Source organism: Spinacia oleracea, chromosome 1, assembly GCF_020520425.1.
Source record: "Spinacia oleracea cultivar Varoflay chromosome 1, BTI_SOV_V1, whole genome shotgun sequence".
NCBI lineage: Eukaryota > Viridiplantae > Streptophyta > Magnoliopsida > Caryophyllales > Amaranthaceae > Spinacia > Spinacia oleracea.
The window spans coordinates 101610528-101634109 of NC_079487.1; the positions used below are offsets into that span (position 1 = coordinate 101610528).

General features: G+C 34.1%; 2 protein-coding genes across 3 annotated transcripts; one reads left to right on the top strand and one right to left on the bottom strand.

The window, feature by feature from the left end:
- The first annotated feature begins 4364 nt into the window (after positions 1-4364).
- LOC110803283 (ALA-interacting subunit 3) lies at positions 4365-13140 on the top strand. Its single transcript, XM_022008785.2, has 8 exons — positions 4365-4839; positions 8770-8828; positions 8940-9014; positions 10434-10544; positions 10723-10793; positions 11465-11762; positions 12411-12700; positions 12888-13140. The coding sequence occupies exons 1-8, from the start codon at positions 4755-4757 to the stop codon at positions 12940-12942; spliced, it is 1044 nt and encodes a 347-aa protein (XP_021864477.1). The 5' UTR covers positions 4365-4754; the 3' UTR covers positions 12943-13140.
- Positions 13073-18312, bottom strand: LOC110803282 (uncharacterized). Of its 2 annotated transcripts, none has more exons than XM_022008784.2 (8): positions 18081-18312; positions 16708-16933; positions 16489-16623; positions 16107-16326; positions 15747-15933; positions 15106-15254; positions 14234-14371; positions 13073-13300 (listed from the first exon to the last, which is right to left on the bottom strand). In XM_022008784.2, exons 1-8 carry the CDS (start codon positions 18193-18195, stop codon positions 13172-13174), a joined length of 1299 nt encoding a protein of 432 aa, XP_021864476.1. In that variant the 5' UTR covers positions 18196-18312; the 3' UTR covers positions 13073-13171. The 2 variants fall into 2 exon arrangements, with proteins under 2 accessions (XP_021864476.1, XP_021864474.1); XM_022008782.2 differs by having other exon boundaries at positions 15106-15290; positions 18081-18311.
- Between the last annotated feature and the right edge of the window lie 5270 nt (positions 18313-23582).

Below are 23582 nucleotides of genomic sequence, written 5' to 3' on the forward strand. Positions count from 1 at the left end.
ATTGGAATGAGTCTTGATTGACATATCTGTGGTCACGTACTAAATTCCAAGATAAAAACAGTGGAGAATAATTGTTGATTGTATGACTTATGTGATTGTTGAGTCATAACAGAGTTTAATTTGTAAATCATGTAAAGTGAAACTGAGTAGCAATAGCTTTAGACGGTGCACGTCTAAAGTGACGGACAATCAGGAGTTGGGGTCATGGGTCGCCTATGGCTTTTTCTGGGGCCGGATTGATCACCGGTTCTATTTTTATTTAAAAGTCCCTCGATATCGCAGGTCATTGGGGTTTACGGAGTCGCGCCCGTACCTCGTCTTCCTTAGTGAAGAAGAAGAAGTTTTTAGTAGACAACTCAGTCCATTGACTATTTCAATTAAAATAATACTCTTGTTATAAAAGTCTAGTCCAGTCTAGCTTAGTCTAGTCAAGTGTGGTATTCAAGTTAATATGTGTCGTTTGCCCTTACTTATGATTCATCAGCATCATGTTATGATTGTTCGTTTAATAGAATCATGTTAGGATTATTATTGATTTAGTATGTAGTACTCAGCTTTGCTGATTACGTGCTTTTGCTTGTGCATGTTGATCATGGCTATGCCTTATTGATCCTGTGATGACCCAATCTTTGGTGAGCAGTCTCTAAGGATCAATAAGCATTGTCCATCTGCAGGTTGGAAGATGTTGCATCATTGGGATCGGGAATAGAGAGCTTGTATTTAGTTTGATTTGCTAAGTTGACTTGGGTTTGTTAATTGGGACTTTAAACTTGTTATGCTATTTATATTTCCTTATTTTCGTTGGATGATTTTTGGGACTAAACCTGTAATCGATTATTTATAAACCTACAGTTAGTTTTATGTTTTCCGCTGCAAAATTCTGAATAAGCCGTTACGTTTTCACACGGGCGATAATGCCTTGATAATTCTCTACGTTTTATATTAAAATATTATTTTAGAAAAGAGAGAATTGTCGGGGTGTTACAGTTTATGTGGAAGGAGTTTTCATGAAGGTACAAAATGTTGTCCTTATGTTGTTCTTTATAATACAAATATTCATTTTTGGGTATTTTGCTTTACTGAAATGAATGTGTTATTAAAGATAGATTTTGTCTAAACGGTGCTTGATATCAGTAGTGTGTGGATGGGGAGATGGAGGAGGTTGGAGCTTCCAAACGTGAGCAAGGTTAGTTGGCCGCAAGAGAAGAGTAGATGGCGTGGCAAATAGGGACTCCGATTGTAGACGACCTCCTTTTAGAGGTGGATGGATCGTGGAAGTGTAAGGGGAATTCCAGGGAAGGGAGATGGTTAGTTGCGGCAGGATGGAGAGTTGCACGGTGAATAGTGAGGTCAAGGTTGGAGCAACCAAATTATTTGCTTCCTCGCCTCCACATGCGGAAGCACATGCAGTTTTATCGCCCTTGACGAATATCAAGCTTCACGGGGGTAATGTCCGTGTTCAGTCGGATTCTGAGATTAGTTGTGGAAGCACTGTTGTGAAAGCGCTCTCTATTTTGACAAACATTCGCGACTTAGCTGTATTCTTTGCCTATGTTCCTATAGCTAAATCAAAATGGACCGCTCTCTAGTTAGAAGAGCTCATATACTAGCAGCTTGTGCTAGGAAAGAGCTTTAATTGTATCTACTCATATTGAGTTGCCAACAACAACAACAAAAAACACAAATGTTGTATGTTCAAGAATAAATGTTGCATAGAAAACCAGAAATGTTGTATGTAAAGAAAAAAAAACCTTTTATTTTGAATTAAAAACTTTGACGATTTACAAGTTTGCCATTGATTAATTTCATAGAAAAGTTTTGAGCAAATACAATTGCTTAGGAAATTCTCAAAAGTCAGTGTCTTTGATTAATCAAAGGACAATTTTGTAAATATTAGTTGTTGGATCGTGCGCTAGCGCGCACGGTCCCCCCAAGGTAAACAAAATTATTTTTGTAAAAATGTTACTTAAAAGCTAGGAACTTACAATTTATGGTAAATGCTAGAAATGATATGTTAAAGTTAGATGTTGGATTTACATGTAACGGGAAATAGAAACAATATGCGTTTTAATTGATAGTTCGAAGGTACAATATATAGGAAATTATACCCAAAGAAAATAATACATTTTGTATGGCAATGGAAGGGTGAAACCGTAAATGCTTTATTGTTAAGAATAAGACAAAATAAAACAAAGAAGGAAATGAGGGGCATGCACGTAAATGCACTATTGGGTGAATAGTAATCAAAGTATGAAGCTTTATAAGTGTTAGGATTAGTTGATTTTATAACGAAAATTGTGTGGGTCTCACATACAGTCAAATGTCATTAAACATGGTTCTCACGTACAGTTAGAATTGCATTTTTGTAATTTACAATCACCATCTTGTATAATTGAATCCGATTTCATAAAATTAGCTAAGTTTGACCTAAATTGATTAAGTTTTACCAAATTACCCTTTATTTCTTCCTTAAAAAAATTGGATTCTATTATCGAAATCGATTTAGTTTGATCTAATTGGTTTAGTTTGACCACATTTGGCTAATTATGTACATATTCGAGCTCTTTTCAACCTCACCGATCTTTTTGCTCAAAACTTCAAACCTTAGTTTTATAACTATATTATGTTTGTATCAAAAAAAAAATATATTATGTAAAATTTTCGTACTTGTAATTCTATCAATGCGCTCTTGTATACCTCGTACCTATAATTTTAATCAACTTGTTTGAGCTGAGTAATATTTATGAAATCCTTCACGTACAATTGTTAGGTATAATGGTGTTTTCCCTTCTTATAACCATACCGCCTCTCGTGTCCCCCTGCTCAACACATTAATGCTCCCCTTAGAACAAAAAATGACTCATTTTTTTGAGTAGAATGTGGAAGTTGCTAAATGCAGAAAATAATATCGTTATGCAAAATTTAAAATGACGAAATTTCCCAAAACCAAGAAAAAGAACTCACAACTTCCCTCTCAGTCTCAATCGGTCTGTTCTACACGAATCGGTCATTTTTGTTTTTGGTGTGATCTATTTGTAGTTTGTATTTGATGACAAGTTAATTAGTTAGCCATCCATTTTTATTTACGATTCATAGCTATTCCACTACTTCGTAATTTTATCAAACTTAGCTTATTTCTCCACAATATATAAGAGTTAAGCAATTTATCTTGGTTGAGATCTAATCCGGATTTTGACTGATGGTGAAGCTTGTTTATTGTTCTTTAAATGAAAGAGACAATAATTATAGTTCTCATTTTCAACTCATACGCACACACCTTGAACTCATGACCTCTCATAAGTTAATGCAAATTTTATCTATCACTCCAACTGTACAACTTATGACTTTAAAATAATTAAAAAGAAGAAAATTCATTCTTATAAATGTATAAAAAAACTTAACGCCCAAAATTATGTATTTGAATAACAAATTATGATAATAATTTATTTTTATTTTTATTCATTTATTAATCAAATCATATATCATTTCTAGAAATTTATTTAGAGTGAACATAAAACCATGAAATTAACAGAGAAAATAATAGGAAAAAAATAATAGTGCACTTTTTTTTAACTAAACAAATGTGTGTTTTTTCCTCCAAAACGTATTTCGAGTAACTCAATATGCAATTAATTGTAATTTAAACAAGTTTCTTTTAAGTTATAACTAAAGTAGTACAAAAAATAAAGTTTAACAAAAATAATAAAAATTACTCAAAATTTTAGTTTACCGATTTTTGGTTAACCAATTTTATTTTTAAAGGTATGATTCATCAAAAAAAAAAATCTTAAATTACATACATGATGAAATTCATAGTATTCTCAAATCACATATATAAAGAAATTTATAACTAATTAATGTTATAAATTTGAAATGAATAAAAATATGCATACTATATGCAACACTACAGGGTATCGCTCGGACCATGAACTAGTTAGTTACGATAAACAGAAAGTTAAAGATAATTGAATTTTGAAAAAATGGAAGGTGAACCGTACGGATATGGAAATGGGGGTTAAAGGATGAGGTTAACGAAAGTGATAATGTATTTTTTTTTTTTTTCATAAAATTCAGGGGTAGAATACTAGAATGGATTTATTTACTTTTTTGTTTATTTTATTTAGGGGAAGAACAATATACATTATAATAAGCCATACGGCGTCTACAATGATAAAAAAGATCTGCATACCACAGATTCAAAGAGAATACTGGAATGGAGTTGTCTAAGTTTTATACAAAGAATTCTTTTCCTGCATTTAGAAACCATGTTTAGAAGTCATAGAATAGCCATATTTTTTTTTCGTTTTTTCAATATTTTTTAAATAAGGAAATAAAAAGTAGGCATAGTATTATTCATATACTATTACAGTTATAATTTTACCAAAACGCAGAAGCTTTGACCCTTTCACCGGCTTTGCTATCTCTTCTTCATCTGCAGTTTCTACCTCGCTTCTCGACTGCTTGAGTCTGGGTAGAGAGGTGGCTACCTGTTCAACCTAACGACTTTTCAATTCCTTTTCAAAGTCAAAATTTCACGAAGTTTTGGAAAATGTTTTAGAAAAACCATAGTCAAAATCCCCTCATCTTAACCAAAACCTTTAACCCATCTTTTCAATCTCCTCAATTTCATCATCTTAGTCTTTAATTTCTTCTAAAATATTCTGGGGTGCTTTGATTTTGATCAAAATTGTAGTTATTTCTGCTAAAAGGGTTCAATTTCTTTTGTGGGTATTTAAGTATTGAAGCCGTTTGCCATGAGTTCGAACCCTACATCGAGTTCTGGAACTCCTGGATCAGCCGATCCTGCAGCTGCCAGAAGAAATTCAAAGCGACCCAAATGTAATTTCTTCCTCCTTTAGTTTCCAATTACTGCGATTCTTGGGTTTTTAGTGTATGATTTTGATTTCAACGTCCATTTTGAGTTCTGACTTCGTATCATGTGTTAGTTGTCATCTCTCAATGTGGGTTTCTTAATTCTATTGGCTGTTATTTGTCAATTGGCAGTTTGTTGGATCTGTTCTGGGTTGTTTGGCTGTTGTTCTAGATACATGCTCAGATTCTTGCTTGTTGGGGTGGTTTTAGTTGAATAATTGTTTATTGGCCGAATCACGTTTTTGGTTCTTTTATTGTGTGAATTTAACAATAATCGCCTTAACTGATTGTGAATATCATATTTGGTGCTTGATCCTCGGTATTGTAGGTTGTGGTGCCGATGCCCTATGTTTTTTTCTGTTTTTTTTTTCGTTTTTTTTTTCTTGTAGTTTCGTGTTTCGTTTTGTTTGTTGAAATTGAAATTGGCATGGTGGCCTGCAAGTGCTAGACATAGGATTCATTTGGTGCAGAGGAGGACTTTTTTCAATCTTGTTTATGTTCTTTGCTTGATGGGTAGTAAGAAATTTTGGAATATACACTTTGCTTGGTGAAGGATAGGTTTCTTCCTACGAAGGGAAGAGGCGATTTCCCACGAGGGAGAAAAACAATTTGTGCATGCCCCATATTTCAAATGTTGTCCAAAAAAATATATAGAAGGGTTGTGCTCCTTAGCCAAATAAACTGGGGGACAAACTTTGAGGAAACTCCGTTGCGCATATGATCTGTGCCCTGTATCGACAACTGGGTTCGATCTTTGAGTTCCAATTATAGTATTGCAGGTTAAAGAAAATAAGTGTATATTTAAGTCAAAATAATGCAGCTCTAGCATGTGATAAGCTGGATGGCAAGTTAGGCTTCATGTTGGGTCACTTAAAATGGATTTTCTTTTTTATTAGTTCGAATTCTGTGGTTATGTTATTAGCCAATACCTATATTTTTGTTTCATCAATACAGAATGTGGAGACAAGAAATGACCCTTCTTGCCGAAGAGACAGCTGAATTAGTAAAATGTTTAGACTTGTAGTGTCAGATAACAGTTTCACCCACTTATTTGGTTGACATTTTTCCTTCACTTCCCGTTGTATTCCTACTTTATTAGCTATAACTTCTAAAAGCGCCCTCCCTTTGTTTTATTTGATATTACGGGTTTTATTGATCACAAATCCACAACTCTCTTGGTACTCTATGCATACACGAATATAAGATGATTGAGCTTTTTTCTTAACAAATTTATAGTTCTATAGCACCTGTGTTACGGAAATCTATTTTAAAGATTTTGTCAGCACTATTTAAGAGGAACTTATTGGGCAATCAGATCTTAAAATAATAGCTTGAACTTAGTAGAGATTTAGTTACATTGGGTTGAAAATACGAAGTATATTTTCTATTCTCAGTTTTACGAAATTTGAACCATATATTCACTATGTGAGTGATCACCTTTGCAATCAACCTATTCCTCATGCATAAATAAGAAAACATAAGTTTCTATCATGACAAACCCATATGTCCAAGACCTTAAGTTTTCATCCTTGTCTGGAGTATCTTTTGGTACTCTCAAAATGTAAACTGCTTCTCTGTGGATCACAACTCTGTCTTCTTGTCACCAGGATCTTGGCATGCCTGAATGATATTCTAGATTCTAAAGGTTATTTGGACATGCGAATACGTTTAAGGTTAACCTATCTTATATTGACATGTGGTTGCAATGAACAAATCCTAATTTTTCCTTTTTTCTTACCCTTAAAAAATATTCAAATATTTTGTGAAGTTTTTTCTCATTCCCATCTGGTAAGAATATGTCACTTATGGATCACAACTTTCTATCTTCTCCCCCTCTTGTTATATTTTATATACTGTACTGCTGCTTGATATAATGACGCTTTTTGCTGAAAATTGAAGGGTTACTTACATGTGATGTTGAGTGACTTTCGTGGGTATTAGATAAAATAAAGAATTAAGGGATAGCCAATTTCAAAAGGTGATGCTTATGGCTACTCCCTTTTGATAAGGATCTGATGTAGTTGATGTCTTTCTTTATTGTTTGACAAACCAAAAAATATTTTATTATGGGTTAACCGGAGGCCACAGCCTGTGAGACATAACACTCACTTGATCTTGAACTCATAGGCCATAATCACAATCAAGTTTTGAAAGAAAATCCGTAAACTTATCATTACAAAATTTACAACATACTGTTCCAGAAGATGTTGATTTGAAATGCAGATTTTAGAAGTGACTAGAAGTGAGAGTTGATGAAGCAAGGTTAGGAGCCATATAGTTGGATTCAGATAACTTCACATATTTGATGATCACGAACCTAAAAAGTAAGGAAGTAAAACAGGATGACATGGTTAGCTATAGGAGCTTGAGTGAGTTCTATAATAGTGATTTGTGTTTAAAGACAGCGCAGGAATTTGTTACTGAATTGTACGGGGAGATAGAGAAAAGGATTAAAAAAAATGAAGACATAGAGTTTAATATGAAATAAGGAGTTAGTTAGGCAAAGAGAGGTCCCAGCTTTTAGAGGACTCTATTGCCAATGATATTCAGACATACTTCTTTGATGTTCTTGTAACAGATTTGATTTTCATTGATCTTTTGAACCTTCATAATCTAAGAACTTCACTTTTGCAAAGTATGTCATGATTTATCCTGAAATTTGCGTTGGATGGACATGGGTTATTAAACTGTAAGTTCTGTGTATCTTAGTTATGGTCTAAAAAGAGTGAACGTTGAAATTACAAAGGAGGTGAATAGGAGCTTTATGATTGGCTTATCAAATTGGTAGTTTAACATTGTGATTGAGAATAATTTCCATATTTAAGGGTATTGAAAGGGATTTAGTAGGTAAGCAGATTTAAAAGTAAGAGGTGATTATAATAACGAAAGATCTCCTCTCAAAAAAAAGAAAAAAAAAAGATCTATTCATTTACTCATTTCAGTTTTGGACATGAATTTTTTATATCCTTCTTGTAGTTTCTATTATCTAGTTACAAATGCCTATATGCATTGTCCTTTTCTCAGGAATCTGAAATACGAATTCAGTGCTTAGTCTTTTTTATTTGATTTTATTGGGGATGTTGTCTGTCACAAGCTCTTATACAAACTCTTTGACTTTGCTTGTAGACTTGTAGTATCATTTTATTTTTCCTATAACCATCTCTGTATGGCCTTTTTGATTTGAAATTTCAGTGTGAGTAGTGTTTGTAATACATCTTAGGTAAGTATCAAGTGGCATAGTAAAATCCACAATTGCTTATGACTCGGGGAAAATATTTTGGGTTACTATTAACCTTAAAGGAAGGATTGTTTTTGTGGCTTTCGGGAGCTGCTCTTTGCCACACTTTTGTGTGATTGGCACTCTCTCAGTCTTACCTTGTAGGTTTCCTTAAATTCATTTAGGCTTATGTTTTTCTTCTTATGCGCTACTCTTATAGGGTTATATTGTATTTATGGCCGCACTTATTCATCAAGTATACTTATTGAACATGTATGAGGTCTTATGATAAGAAGACGATGTTTTTGTTATAGCTCGATACATCTCTACGATGGGAAAGGGTTATCAATAGCTTTCCACCTTTCATGGACATAAAGGATGAATATAAATTGTTAGAAACAGATGATGCATCATTACAGTATTAGACATGATGTGTGTTAAACCCTTCAACCTAAAATAAAAATTAGAGAGGTTAATATTCTGATCGGGATACTTCTACGAGAGTTACTTTGATGAGACAGTTTTGGTGTTGGTCTTCTTATGGAGTTACGGGTAGTGGTAGTTTGTTTGTTTTTTTCTTTATTTGTTATTCTGCCAACTTGTCTCTAACATAGTCTTTCCAATGTTTGGAAATAAGTGTTTAGAGGATATTGTCTCACATGTGATTTTATTTATTTTAGATTCAAGGTTCACCCAACAGGAACTTCCAGCTTGCAAACCAATCTTAACTCCTCGTTGGGTATGAAAGAATTGATTTCTGTTTTTTTGTTGTACTTCGTATTATTTTTTTATTCCTAGTCCCAGTTTTCTTCTACATTAAGCTATCTCATGCTTTTATGTTTATGTGCAGGTGATATCCGCTTTCATGGTTGTCAGCATTATCTTTATTCCAATTGGAGTTGCTTCACTATTCGCATCTCGTGACGTATGTTTTTTCATGAATTATATGTATTCCCCTTTTATACATAGATTCAATTCTAAGAACATATTACATGAATTCAGATAAGAGCCACCAGTTTACTATGAATTGTGTGAAACCATACTCCAGTGGTCAGTCTGAAAATGGGTTGCATTGTTACATCTGTCCAAGCCTCACAGAATGCAATTTAATTTAAAAAGAAAAAGGAAAACAAATACTCTCTTACCTTTTGTTAGTCGTGTTCACTTCCCTATTCCCACCTAGGCCCTAGCCCACCAACTTCCCCCATCATGAGAATTATATTTAACTCAAACTACAATCTCAACCTTTCCCTAGCTCACCTCCAACTTCCTTTATCCTCGGCTCCTTGTCCATATCATCTTATTGAATGAATATCCATAATGATTGAATGATGGTTGTCAATTAGCTCTTCTATACCTCCACATTGTTCTCCTACTATTAACTCACCATGCTCCTCTATCGTGTTAGGGTCTCCAATTGGCTAACCAATGGCTTCTCTTGTTCAATGCCCTTCGCATTCACTACCTTCTTTTGGCCCCGTAATCCCATTTCAATTCAATTCGTTATCTATTTCTCCCTTATTTCTGTTGTTAATTAAACTTCTATAAATAATCGGCAACCCTAATGAAAGGAAGAGACATGTTACCTCTATCAGGGATTGTGGTGATATGCCGGAGAGCAATAAATTATTGGGGATAAAAGAAGTGAGGAATTTAGAGAACCCACTACACCATTTTGAAAGAGGTTTTAGATCTATGAAACTTCGACTTTTCTGCCCAAAAATGTAGATTGGAAGTGGACTCGTGCAAAAAAAATTAGTAATTCACAGCTTTTTTTGTTCTTTTTTTGGTTACGAAGTACTCCCTCCGTCCCTTAGGGGAGTGGTGAGTGTGGGGTGTGGATTTTAAATGATTTTTTGTAAGGAGTAGGGGCGTAGGTGGGGTAGTAGGTAAGTGTGAGAAATAATATAATATTGATAAAGATTTCCTTTTATAGAAGCGGTGCAAGTATTAAGGGACGTCCCGAAAAGGAAAGCGATGCGAGTATTAAGGGACGGAGGGAGTATTTCTTTCTACTGTTTGATAAATTGTAATATGAATTATGCTAATAATTTATGAAAATTATGATGATGTTTGTGTCATTATGATGAGGGTGATTAACACCAGCTTTTAAACATTGATGATCTAGGTTGAAAGCTCTCACGGTTTTGTTAAATGACGAGACAGACTTGAACTTGATTTTTTGCGCAGATGGTTATGACATTTCTATGTATATGCATGTAGGTCACATACGTACAATATGTTTCTATATGCAAGTGTTATGACACCTCTAAAATTGATGTGTTTGTTAATCATTGTTTTTTTTTTTCCGGCAAATAATTATTGATACTCTTTTCGCTATAAGGTTGTTGAAATTGTAGACCGTTATGATGATGACTGTGCACCTGGGTCTAAAAGTGCAAAGGTTAACTTCATTACAGGACCTGGAGATAAAACCTGCAATAGAACACTAACAGTAAGTTTTCATGCAACTGTTTTATGTGTTATAATTGATACATAAATCTATTTGAACACAAAACTACCATTGTCAGTATTTGCCAACTGGAAACAGAAGTGTTATCACTATGCCACTTAGCATCAACATAAATGTTGCTTCTAATTTAGTTCTTTCTGCCCTCCCTTTATCTATGTAGGTGTCAAAGCATATGAGAGCACCTATTTATATATACTACCAGCTTGATAACTTTTATCAGAACCATCGCAGGTACGTACTTTTTTTGTTTCAATAAAATCAATATTTGCGTCTGGAGTTACTTCTGCACTTATTGCCATTGGATTCAGTATAGAAGTTTGTAAGGAAGTCTAAATGACCTGGTGATTGCAGCTTTACAAGTGTATGACTCAACCTGGATGTGCACAAAGACTTCAAAGCTAGGAGTTTTTGGTTTTAGTTTTACCTTCATGTGGCTTTTTTTCCAAAAGCAATCATTGGTAGAAATAGAATTTAAATATGCTTGAAAATGTTCTTATACGATCGAAACATAAGAATTCCTCCTTCAGCGGTTCAGCCCCTCTAGTTGTATGGACATAAAGCTGTACCATGTATATGGGCAGGGAATGGGTCTCTACCAGTATACGAGGGTAATAATTTTAGAGACATTTGTGGTTTCCGTGCTGTATTATTATTATGCTAAAGTTGCTGTGGACAGATTAGTCAAGCAGGACTTGACTGTATTTTATTAAGTACTTAATGGACAAGATCTAATTGTGGAGCTTAATCTAGGTATATAAAAAGTGTCTGGGCATTCAATTTTATAGCCTTGGCAATATGTTTAGAGCTTTAGACATTCCAAGGTTGTTTTCATTTTTCTGTTTAGTATTCACCTTGCATTTCAAAATTTTATATGTTTGCCAATTTTTGATTGATTCATGCAGATATGTGAAAAGTCGAAGTGACCAGCAGTTGAGGCATAATAGCAGTGTTAATGATGTAAGCGCTTGCAGACCAGAAGATACAGCGAATGGAAGGCCAATCGTGCCTTGTGGTCTTATAGCTTGGAGCTTGTTTAATGATACCTATAGTTTTGCTATAAGTAACAGGAACCTTACTGTTAACAAGCATGGAATTGCATGGAAGAGTGATAGAGATCACAAATTCGGGAGAGATGTCTTCCCAAGTAACTTTCAGAGTGGAGGCCTTATTGGTGGTGCAAGTTTAAATGAATCTATCCCAGTAAGTTGATTATTTGATTGCTTAACAGGATATACTGCTGCCCATGTCTTGAATGAATCTGTATTAATGTCGAAATGAGCATTTGAATGTGCACTAAATGCATTTTAGTTTTCATTTTTATGCTTGTATAACTAGCAATAAGTGGCAAAACTGATAAGAGTAACTATTGTATGACGTGGTTCTTTAAACAAATGGCGTAATGAATCCCTTCACGGGGAAGGATGAGGGAGGTGTAAATGTATTTAGTCTTTCCTCTAATTAGTGAGAAATAGTAAGAGACTATTTCCAAACACCCCAAAAAACATCCTCTGAAAAAAGGCGCGGTACTGCAGTCTTCTGAGTGTGTGTGCATGTGATTGAATGACATTAGTAGTCTGTTAATTTTCTCTACTCTTTGAGTCAGAAAACTGTCTTTGTGACTTCGCTCTAATTTTTTACTCTTAGTTTCCTGAAGTAATCTTTTGTAAAAACACGTGAACGCATTTATCATATCATCCTCCCCAAAGCCTAATTAGTGGGTTCCTCCCTTGGTGGTTGATGATGTTGTATTTATATCACTCTTTTTATTAAAAAAAAAAAACAAGTGCGAAGCTTTTCAAAGAGAGAGCAGTTCATGTTTTTATTATTCCCTAATGTTTTCTGTTACAGCTTAGCGATCAAGAGGATCTCATAGTATGGATGCGAACCGCAGCTCTTCCTACGTTTAGGAAATTATACGGCAGAATACATGAGGATTTGCAAGCAGGAGATGTCATAAATGTTACTTTGATGAATAACTACAACACATACAACTTCAACGGTCAGAAGAAGCTGGTACTCTCTACCACTAGCTGGCTCGGTGGGAAAAATGACTTCCTTGGCATTGCATATCTAACTGTTGGTGGCTTATGCTTCTTTTTGGCCATGTTATTCACTCTCATTTATCTTGTTAAGCCAAGGTAAACTTCTGTTGTTGCACACCTTATTTTCATCTTGGTTTTCTTCAATTGCTACTTGTAATATCTAGGGTTTGAGTTTTCAACAATTAATCTTATCAACAGTTGCATTTCCTTCGTCTCAAAAGCTTTTAGATAATGAATGATTAACATACCCTGATTGGCACTCGGTTTGTTTATATTTTTGCAGACGACTTGGAGATCCTTCATACTTGTCATGGAACAGGAATCCAGGGGGGAGATAATTAGTTGTTGGCTGCGTTAATTTTATCTGGAAGAAAGTTGTTTTGTAAATTAAAAATACTTGGTTAGTATTGTAATTGAAGGTTGATGAAGTACATTCTAGATCCAAATGTTTGGTTATTGTAACGAGGATACTACTACGAGAGAAATGTATTATGTTTAATTTTATGAATATACATACACGTAAGGTTTTTACGTTACAGTCTGATTTATTGCCTACAAAAACGCGTCTTATAGAACTCTGAGCATGATATTGGAAAGATAAGCTCCTTCTGGGTATGATGGGTCAATTGGATGATCACTTGCGGCTCCAGCTTGTCGTAATATAGTCACTTTTCTGCCTGCCATTGCCGCTGCACCCTGTAGATAGTAATATGCAACATAAACAATTAAAATTACATAATTGAAATCTATATTACTAAATACAATGACACTTGAATGTTTTTAAAACTTTTTCATTCAGTATTAGACTCTTAACTAATCCAGATTTGAGGCCTTGTCAGTCTCTAAGGGTGGGGAAGCTCTCTTGGCAATTCCCAAGGCCATAAGTTGCATAACGTGGGCTTAAATTCGAGACCTTGGTTAAACTTGAACAATTTCCTAACCAATTTATCAGAGCATTATTGGTGAATGTCTTAAGACAAAAGGAACCCAACTTTTTTTAGTTTTTTAAAAAAATTAAAAAAATAGAGCACCCACTTTAGAATATTTTCTAAATGTATGCCATTGGACTCAAAATACATGCAATATTAAATAACCAACTAAAGAGCAAGCTTACATGCAACTTTCAAGTGGGTTTGTTGAGCTACCACAACAAATTCTGACCCATAAAAGTAATCCTCATTATCCTCTCTATTAGTTCAAGTAGGACCAAAAAGAAGAAAACAAATTATAGTTGTGACTGATGAGAGCTAAATAGATAACTTCCTCTTGGTGGATCGAGTCAAACCAATTCCCATAGGAAAAAAAAAATCCCAAACTTCGTGAGAGAGTAATTCAACTTTTACTCAAAACATAGCCGTATCAGACACAATTATTGTGAGATGTTGTGCGAAACGGTATCTATAATTCTCTATCATACACTTTCAAAGTAGAAAACGTATAATCTACCACAATTACCAGTATACGACCTAAAAAAGCACCAAATAAAAGCTACTCAACCATGGAAAAGAGAAGCGACTCCTAAATGCTTCATTCGAAATTCCAATCCATATCTCTACTATGAGTCTATGACAGTAGAAATGAGAGCATGAGAACTGAAAAGTTTTAAGAAGGAAAACATGGAATACTTGCCTGGATAACACGCATGAACGTCCCACTCTGTGTCATAGCACCAGAACAAGAGCAAGTCATTAGGACACCACCCTTTTTCGTCAATCTCATGGCTAAGGCATTTAGATTCCTATACATTCCAGATGCATTTTGTAGAACCTGCAATATACAATTAGCATTGTAAAGAGGATTAAGTCATTAACCCGCCTTTTCTGAAGGTACATACGTCCCTAAGGAAGAGTTACATAAAGGCCAGAAATCTTAAAGAGCGGTAAGGCAAATGCAAAAAGAGTACCACCAGAAAATGTGGGGATTATATTGTTCTATGGGAACAGGAAAGTAGCATTTCTTAACAGGATACAGGCAGAGGCAAAAACAAATTAATCCTGAACTTAATGACCTTCATCATAACATCATATGTAAAGAAGGAAAACACATCAATCAGGGACCAAACCAATGATACTAAGTATCAATATAGCTCTTATTACAGCTTCTCAAGCACACCAAAGTAGGTCCTACATGAAAGAAAAACTCTTTAATTGACTACAGATTAATCCCAGTCGACTACCCTCTTGATTACACAAGTTATTTTAGCAACAAAACTCACGTCAGTTTCTTACATTTTAAGTTTAACGTAATCTCAATCACATAACCTTAAATAGTAACAAGTACAATAGTGTGAGGTCAAGATAAATGTTCTTCATAGGCTCAATTTTTAAGGGCCAAGATCCATGACTCTAAATAATAGGGCATCTCCTAGCTAGAACTGTGTTGAGAAAAGAGAGCTACGAGAAACAAAAGGCATTAAACAACTCAGTTATGTCACAAAATTGCAAACTACTTGATGTCTTTATTTCTGATAACCAATGAGATTCGGACACTTTTTAACTTACCTCTTTCCGAGGTGCCAATTTAGGAGGGTCTAAAACGACAATATCCCATGTCTCATTTCGAGCAGCAGCTTTCTTCATAAAGTCGGATGCATCTTGCTTCAAAAATGTTATTCTCTCGGAATCTAAACCATTGAGTACAATATTTTTTTCTGCAAGCTCCAAAGCAGGCATTGATGAGTCAACACCTTGCAACCCATAACAATTGTCAGTATCCGTCCAATTATGTAAAAACAGACACCAATGAATGCAAACAAGAGTAACGAACATGATGTCTTCAAATGTTATATAGCATAACCTTTGGACATAAATTAAGACAATAATCAAACCCCAATATCCATAATGTACAAATGTAATTCCAAGACAAAATGCAACTGCCATTAATCATGTTTGCGACATAATTGGGATATTTCATTTTTAGTAAGAAAAATACAAACAAAAATAAATTAGAAAAATAAAAGGTCCAGAAATCATCTTAGCCATATTATGTTGTTGGCCTTATCCCAAAATTCGGCTCATATAGGTTGTGGGACATTGAGTTGACAAAATGAATAGCTGACAAAATGTGATGAATTTTTTTTTCCAGATTAAAGGCGGAAAAGTTAAAAAGGGGGGAAAAATGTAATCAAGATTTCAATAGATACCTGTCACTGATACAGCACCACCGTGTGCTGCATTAAGAGAAAACCCACCGCTGTAGCAGCATACATCAAGGACCCTCTTGCCTTTTGCAATTGTCGAAATGAACTGGCGGTTTTCACGCTGATCAGCATAAAATCCTGTTTTCTGTCCCTCGAGAGAAATAGCATATCTAATGCCGTTTTCCTTGACCTGAAAAAAAAATTACAGTAAGATTGCACTTGCTTCACTGACGGGTGGGGAGGGAATGAGTGAATGGCATCGCAAGGAAATACTCACACAACTTTTCTCCACGTTAAACAAATTATACATAGGAAAAGCAAGTTATTTCTCTCTGTTATGCCTTCTTTCAAGGAGGTAAATACCTCTACTTGTGAAGGAGAAGCAACAGATGCATGCTTTAATTGTAAAAGGTCTAAACCCTCTTCTTTAAGTATGTCAACAGAAGGTCTCCAGTTTATATGACTAATTCCATCAACTTTATTGATAAAAGCCTCTATTTCTTGCTTGTATTTCTCAACCCAAGCAGCAGAAGATGCAACAACAGCTACATCACCAAACACATCAACAATTAGCCCGGACAACCTGAGCCCAAAGTGGAAATATCATGAGATGAAGAAAATTTTAAACACAATGTTAAAAGAATGCATGACAAATATAAATGAATGCATGATACTCTATAACTGTGAGGTGCACAGGCATACGTGAAATAGAACGTCTCCCAAATTTGATGTACAAAGTACAAACCTGTCTCCTTCACTGTTGACAAGACGATATGCATTTGTGTTTATAGAAGGGAGCCCCAATTGTCTTCGTAAATCTGTGGCAGCATTAATTCTATGCTCCAGTAGTCTCTCCATGTTCAATGCACATGTAGGCTCTCTTCAGTTGTAGAAAAAAAGAGATTAGATTAATCCCCTGCATAACAAAACCAGGAAAATACAGGAAGATCTAAAGCATAGTTACCTCGAAGCTTCCTCCTCTAGCTGCATTAAACGAACACAAAACATAGAAACGGAATTGTATAAGCCCCATCCTATTGGGACTTCTGCTCCATCAGCTACCAAAACAACTTCTCCAGTCTTGGGAGGCGGTCTACCAATTATTCTATCAACTGCCCCGCTGTAGACCATAGGACTTCCATACTTGAAGAGTTGGGTCTTCCCTTTCTTTAGAACAACCTTCGCAACTCCTGCAAAGTAAAAACAACAACACCAGTGATCAGTAGCATATGTATGGCGCTTAAACCAACTATGTCGTTTCTGCACCCAAAAGAACAAGGAGATCATTGATGAAGAAACCCTCCCTCCAACCCCTTTGGGTTCATTTCAACAAATGAGACTGACTACTTGAAACCCTCATAGACTTTCTTAAGAGGAAGTAGATGGTTCTTTCCAAGTTATATTAGCTTGCTTACATCTACAGTCACTACAATTAAATTTGACAATTTGACTACTCCCTCCCTTTCGAAATAACGGGGACAGTTTAACTTTTCACGCTTGTCAATGTAAATGTTTGGACATTAATATCTCTAATTTTGTATTCGTAAAAATTATAAAAAGTTGATATTCCGAAAGTACATATCGAGACGAATCAAACAAGACCACACAAGACTATATTTTTCCTTACCCATAAATCGCAAATGATAGTCAACTTGAAATTTGTGAATAATGTCAAAAGCCAAAGTGTCTCTATTATTTCGAAACGGAGGGAGTATCTCTTAGGGACAGTAATTCTCCCAAATCTGTTCAACCACCAAAGGGAACACAAACTCAAGTACAAATGATTTCTAGTCCTCTAACACAACCAAATCATCACCCGAAAAATGAAGCACAAACACAAATTCTGGAGTCTGGAGCAATCAAGCCAAAAATCAGCAACAAAATTGCCACAGCAAGAAAAAACAATGTATACTTCTCCGAAAACAAAACAAATGAACACAACACAAAATCATGTACTTGTGCAAATTTTTCTATCAACTAGCACAAATTGACCCCAAAAAAAAAGTATTCTGAAATCCAACATGCTGCCAAAATCATGAAAATAATTGAAATCATAAGCAATTGAATTTTTATTTTTACACAGGAAGCATTCGAAGTTCTATACTACTTATGTATAAATCCTAATTTGACCCACCAAGAAATCACAAATAATGCAGAAAGCACAAACAAAAACAAAACTCCAAAAATTAACACTTTTGGCGAATTAATTTCTTAATTGCAAACTTATATCATACTTCGTAATAACTAACAGTTATTATATACAATGAGTAACATCAAATGATGCGAGACGAAGTCATGGAAGAAGACGGAAATGAGGAGAGAGAAAGCGAAAGAGACCTTGAGGAGAAGCGGAGGCGATTTCTTGGAGGGTGCTGACAGGAGCAGAAGCGGAGGAGAGAGAAAAGCACTTGATAAAGCGGGAAGGAAGAACCGCCATTGCCGCCATTGTCATTTGAGCTTAGAACTAAGCAAAATACTGCTATGGCGGGGAAGTTCAGGTTTTGAGCCGCTTTGAACTTTGAAACTCGCCCCTTCAACTCTTCAAGAAGAAGAACTACTTGGATAAATGTGGGAATTTATTTCTGCGCAAATTTGCTAAAAGGGACTTTTTATACAACGCGTGGATGGTGCAGGGGCCTGCACGTAGATCTACGTGCACCTGCACCAAAACGCAAAAATATTAAAAGAAAACGCAAAAAACAAAAAAACGAAAAAGAACATAAAAAACTAAACAGAAAGAACTAGAGTAAACAAAAAGAACATTAACTAAACCTGAAAAGAACACTAATGTCAAAAAACTAAAGAAAATGTACAAAAATAAAAATAACATATTCTCTCTCCTGATAACTATAAAAAGAACAACTATTTTTCAAAAAGAACATCGTGTGAAAAATGCAATAGAAAAACAAAAAAAAAATACATATTATCGATAATATTATTAAATATTAAAAAACTGTAAAAAAATTAAAAGGAACACAAAATAATTATAAAAAAGAACAACAACTTTTTTACAAAACACAAAGAACAAAATTAGAAGAAAAATAAAATAACAAAAACTCAAAAAAAAAAAAAAAAAAACCACAATAAAAAAAGAAAAAAGAACAGAACACATGAAAAAAGAACATCATTTTCTTTTTCCTTATCAAACAAAAGAACAGAATGAAAGGGACGAAAAGAACAACAAATCTATGTTCTTTTATTAGTTGTATTTGTTCTTATCAAACCAATTAGTGTTCTAATTAAAAAGACGAAAACGACGATACTTTGATGCACTTAAAACTAGATCTATATTTTTATTTAAATGTATTTTTGTTTTTATCCCACACATAAGATCTATGTTCTTTTATTAAGTGTTATTTGTTCTATTCAAACGATTTTATGTTCTAATTAAAAAGACAAAACGACGATTTTTTGATGCACTTAAAACTAAATCTATATTTTAAAAAAAAAGTATATGTGTTCTTTTACCACGAATCAGACTATGTTCTTTTTTAAGTGTTATTTGTTCTTTTCAAACCATTATATGTTCTTTTTTAACAATCTATGTACGTTGATATAAAAGAACAAACTATGTTGATGACACAGTAAAAATAAAGTTGTGAAAAAGAACATAACAATCCGAAAAGAACATTAGATGAAAAAACAAGGAAACGTACCTTAAACACTTGATCAACATTTATCAGGAGCATCAACATTGAACTAGTGTTTTTCTTAATTCACTCATTTTCAACAAACGAGAAACATTCAGAAGGAATTTTAGAGAGAGAATAAGGAGAAAATGTATTTTTTTACTCTTTCATTTACCATCTCACTCTTTCTCTCTCGAAAAATCTCTCTTATGTTGAGAGAATATAAATCCTCTCCCCTCTCTCTCTCTCTCTAAAATGTATTTCTAAAATGACTAATGGTTATGACTCATAAGTACAATTATTATATATATAGTTGCTGAAAAATAGAAAATGAACAAATAGGAAGTAAAATCAAAGAATTGAAGAACAGAGAAGGAGAAAAGAAAAATTGTTAAAGGAGTGCATAATGAGAACCGTGCACGTGTTTTTATTTTGTTCTTTTAACAGAGTATTATGAAAAGAACAAATGAAAAGTCTTAAAGAACAAATATAGAGACTAAAAGAACAAGTCAAGTACTTTGTCCCACAATAACATATGATTCGGAATCATCATTTTCATCATTCTGTTATGAATTATCAAGCACATTATTCATAATATCTGAAAAAATAATAGGTTAATATGTATAAAAACAAGAACAAGAACGCAATCAAAATAACAAAGGATAAATAAAAAGTAACAAGAAAAATAACACAATAAAATAAAAAGAACAAGTTATGAAATGCAAATAAAATTGAAAATAATAAAAAAGAAGAACACAATAAAATAAAAGAACAAATTATGAAACGCAAATGGTCTATTTTTCTACTATAATGAAACTGTTATTTTAATACGAGCATAATGTAACTGTTCTTTTCATTCGAGCATATGTTCTTTTAATACGTAAAACTGTTCTTTTCTGGAAAAAATCGTAATTACATAATCAAAATCTTCAAAACCAACGATTTCAACGAAATCAGCGTGTTATTACATAATTTGATTCATTAAAATCATCAAATTCATCAAAACACGATTATTACAAAATCAAAATAGTCAAAATCATCAAAAACACAACTATTACAAAATCAAAATCATCAAAACATGCCATTTGTTATTACAAAATTGAAAATTTACCTCCCAAAATCTGATTATCAGCTGTAGAATTCAGATTTGAAGAAGAAGAATCAATTTAATTTGATGTTGAAGCAGAAAAATCAACGAATTTTTGGGGATTTTCATTAATTTCTCTCTCTAAAACCCATTTTAGAAAACCTAGACTTTCTCTCTCCTCTTCACAGTTTGAATTCAAAACATAAAACCCAGAAGAATATATATCGCAAAAATAACAAAAATCAAATAAAAACGCGATAAACATAACTGAAAAGAACAGAGCCTTTAATGTTCTTTTGTTCAGGGGTGTTCTTTTGTTCAAGGGCATTGTTCTTTTTTCTGGGAATTTAATGAAAACGCGCGTTTTGTGTTTAATGTTGGTCATTTTAATCCCGGTGCACCTAGAGCTACGTGCACACGCCTGCACCATCCAAATTGCGCTTTTTATAGTCCTAAATTTGCGAGAATGACCTTTTAAAAAAAATTGTAAAAACACACCTAAACGTAAAATTATTAGCGAAAGACAAAAAAAAATGAGATTTTCCGGCATTGACTAGTATTTTCCGGTGGTTGACTACCACGTGAGGCTCACGTGCTCCATCTGATTGCTATTTACACCCCTTTTCCTAGTTTCTTCCCCCTATTGTTCTTCTTCCTCCAAAACCTAACACTCTAAAAAATTCATCAACAATGACATGCATTTTTGCTCTAAGATCAGGAGTTCCAAGAGCATCAACAAATTACATACCAGTTAAACCTACTCAAAAGAAACTCAGACCAAACGCCATCGCAGAAAATGCTGACGAAGAAGAACCCTAAAGGGGAATTCAAGAATCAACAATTACTTGATTCAAGATTAAAAAATAATGATCGGTGAGTAAAACCAGAAGTTATCAGGGCAGATTAAAACCCTTATCTATCGAATTTATGACCCAATTTGAGAACATTTTAAAGCAGGGAAAATTTGGGAAAGATTTGTAATTTGATTCGGACGGAAGTTTAATACAGAATTGAAGAGTTGGGATCGTTCCCGCTCTTATATTATGTTGAATTTGTGAATTTAGGAGGAAAGAAGTAAGCAAGAACATAGAAGAGAAGTCATTGACGAGCTTGGAGCTCGTGGCTTTGATTGAGAAAACAAGTCTACATTTTTATGTTGCTGCTACATTTTTATGTTGCTGCTAGCAAAGCCAATGGAGAAACCAGGAGAAGATGTGGGGAAGAATGTGATCTGAATAGCTAAAAAAGGAGCAGGGAAAGTAGTGAGGTTGGAGGATTCAATATTTGGCAATTAAGGAGGGAACCAATTGTTGGAAAAGATGAGGAGACCTTCGTAGAAAGCTGCAAAACCATTAAAATCAGCATCAGACATAGCAACAGTCAACTCAACAGAATCTGATGAGTCTGTCGAGAAAACTAGGTTGTTCGGGATAGTATGGGTAGTAGTGGTGAGTTTTCCAGCAAAGGGAAAGTAATATTGCAAGGCAGAAGCGAGGGAGTGTTTGAGCCTAGGGAGGATGGTGGAGCTAAACTCCAAGTACAAGTTGTGGTTGAAAGAAGAAGAAGAAGAATGGGGTGTAGATGGAAGTTGAAAGAAGAAGAGAGGTTGGAGCGGAGGATATTGAAGCGGAGGAATGTCAAAGAAAGTGAGAAGGACAGAATGTGAATTTGTGGTGGAAGGTTGTTGTGGGGAAATGTGGAACGACTCCATTATATTGACTGCAAAACTAGAACCATTACCAGAACCCGTAGTTGAAGAAGGAGGAGCCATTTTCAGCAGGCAGCAGCAACTTAACAAGAATGAAATGCCAGAAATGGGTTTAAATAGCAATCAGTTGGAATACGTGAGCCTCACGTGGTAGTCAACCGTCGGAAAATACGAGTCAACGCCGGAAAGTCTCATTTTTTTGTCTTTTGCAAATAATTTTTACGTTTAAGTGTGTTTTCACAACTTTTTTTTTTAAAAAGGTCATTTCTCGCAAATTTGGGACTATAAAAGGTCCCTTTTAGCAAATTTGCCTTATTTCTTCTACTCAATTTATTTCTATGGTAATTGGAAAAAAGTGATTTTATTGGTACTTATTAATTTGGTATTAATATTGATTAGTGGCTTAGTCTAATATTGAGTATTATTAATATGAGTCACTCGCGTTATGGTACCGACATACTTTGCATTAGTACTAAAAAAAATTATTATATTCTAATTTGATCACGAGTCACTTTCTGAAAACCTCAACAAATATAACTATATGGGTTCAACAAGCCATTTTTATTTGGGAATAATTAACAAAAAAAAAATCTTAACTATTACAGTATTACTCCCTCCGTCCCGGAATACTCGACCCGGTTTGACCGGCACAGAGTTTAAGGGACTTGAATTGACTTATTTAATTTAATAGGTAGTAGTTAATAATGGGGTATTATTTTAATGTAGTTAGTGGAAAATATGTAAAGGGGTGGGGTTGGGGAGAGTAGGGGTTGAATTTTTAATTATTTTTTGTATGGAGTAGAGGGTAGGTGGGTTAATAGGGGTGGAGTGAGAAATAATATAATATTGTTAGAATATTTCCATTTTTAGAAACAGGTCAAGTATTCCGGGACGGAGGGAGTATTATTCTAATCACAAACACGGAGTATATTTTAACAAAAGGTCTTGTACGTACAAGGTGTACAAATAAATTATTGTACATCGGGATAATTTTTAATGTGTTTTAATTAACTTTTATATTATAGAAAAATTGATGAATAAACATTAAAATGGTTTGGTTACCTTTATACATTATTATTATTTATTTTTTGAAAGGATAGTTTTTATATAAGTGTAAAAGTAAATTTTTGGAAGGATAACTTTGACATTACACAGGGGTAACTTTTAAACATTGTAGCCTTGTAGGCACGGAAAATTTGTAAATGTGCCACATCGGATATTATTAGAGTCAAAGGTCAAAATATTGACTTGTTATATATTTGACGGTCAATTAAATTTAATTAATTTGGGTGACCAAAATGATTTAGCCCATTTTAGTTATTTTTATTGAACTCGTTTATTTTAATGGTTAAAACCCAAAAAAAAAAAGTTAAAACTATTTAATGAGTCGTGATTGATAAGTCCAACTTAAAAAT

Bases quoted from the DNA above. Each gene is read 5' to 3' on its own strand.
- LOC110803283 (XM_022008785.2), top strand. From the start codon at position 4,755: ATGAGTTCGAACCCTACATCGAGTTCTGGAACTCCTGGATCAGCCGAT. The intron at 8,829-8,939 runs GTATGAAAGAAT...GTTTATGTGCAG, and splicing joins CAATCTTAACTCCTCGTTGG to GTGATATCCGCTTTCATGGT. The intron at 10,794-11,464 runs GTACGTACTTTT...TGATTCATGCAG, and splicing joins TTTTATCAGAACCATCGCAG to ATATGTGAAAAGTCGAAGTG.
- LOC110803282 (XM_022008782.2), bottom strand. From the start codon at position 18,195: ATGACAATGGCGGCAATGGCGGTTCTTCCTTCCCGCTTTATCAAGTGC. The intron at 16,624-16,707 runs GTAACTATGCTT...CTACAACTGAAG, and splicing joins CTAGAGGAGGAAGCTTCGAG to AGAGCCTACATGTGCATTGA. The intron at 16,327-16,488 runs GTTTGTACTTTG...CTTTGGGCTCAG, and splicing joins GTCAACAGTGAAGGAGACAG to GTTGTCCGGGCTAATTGTTG.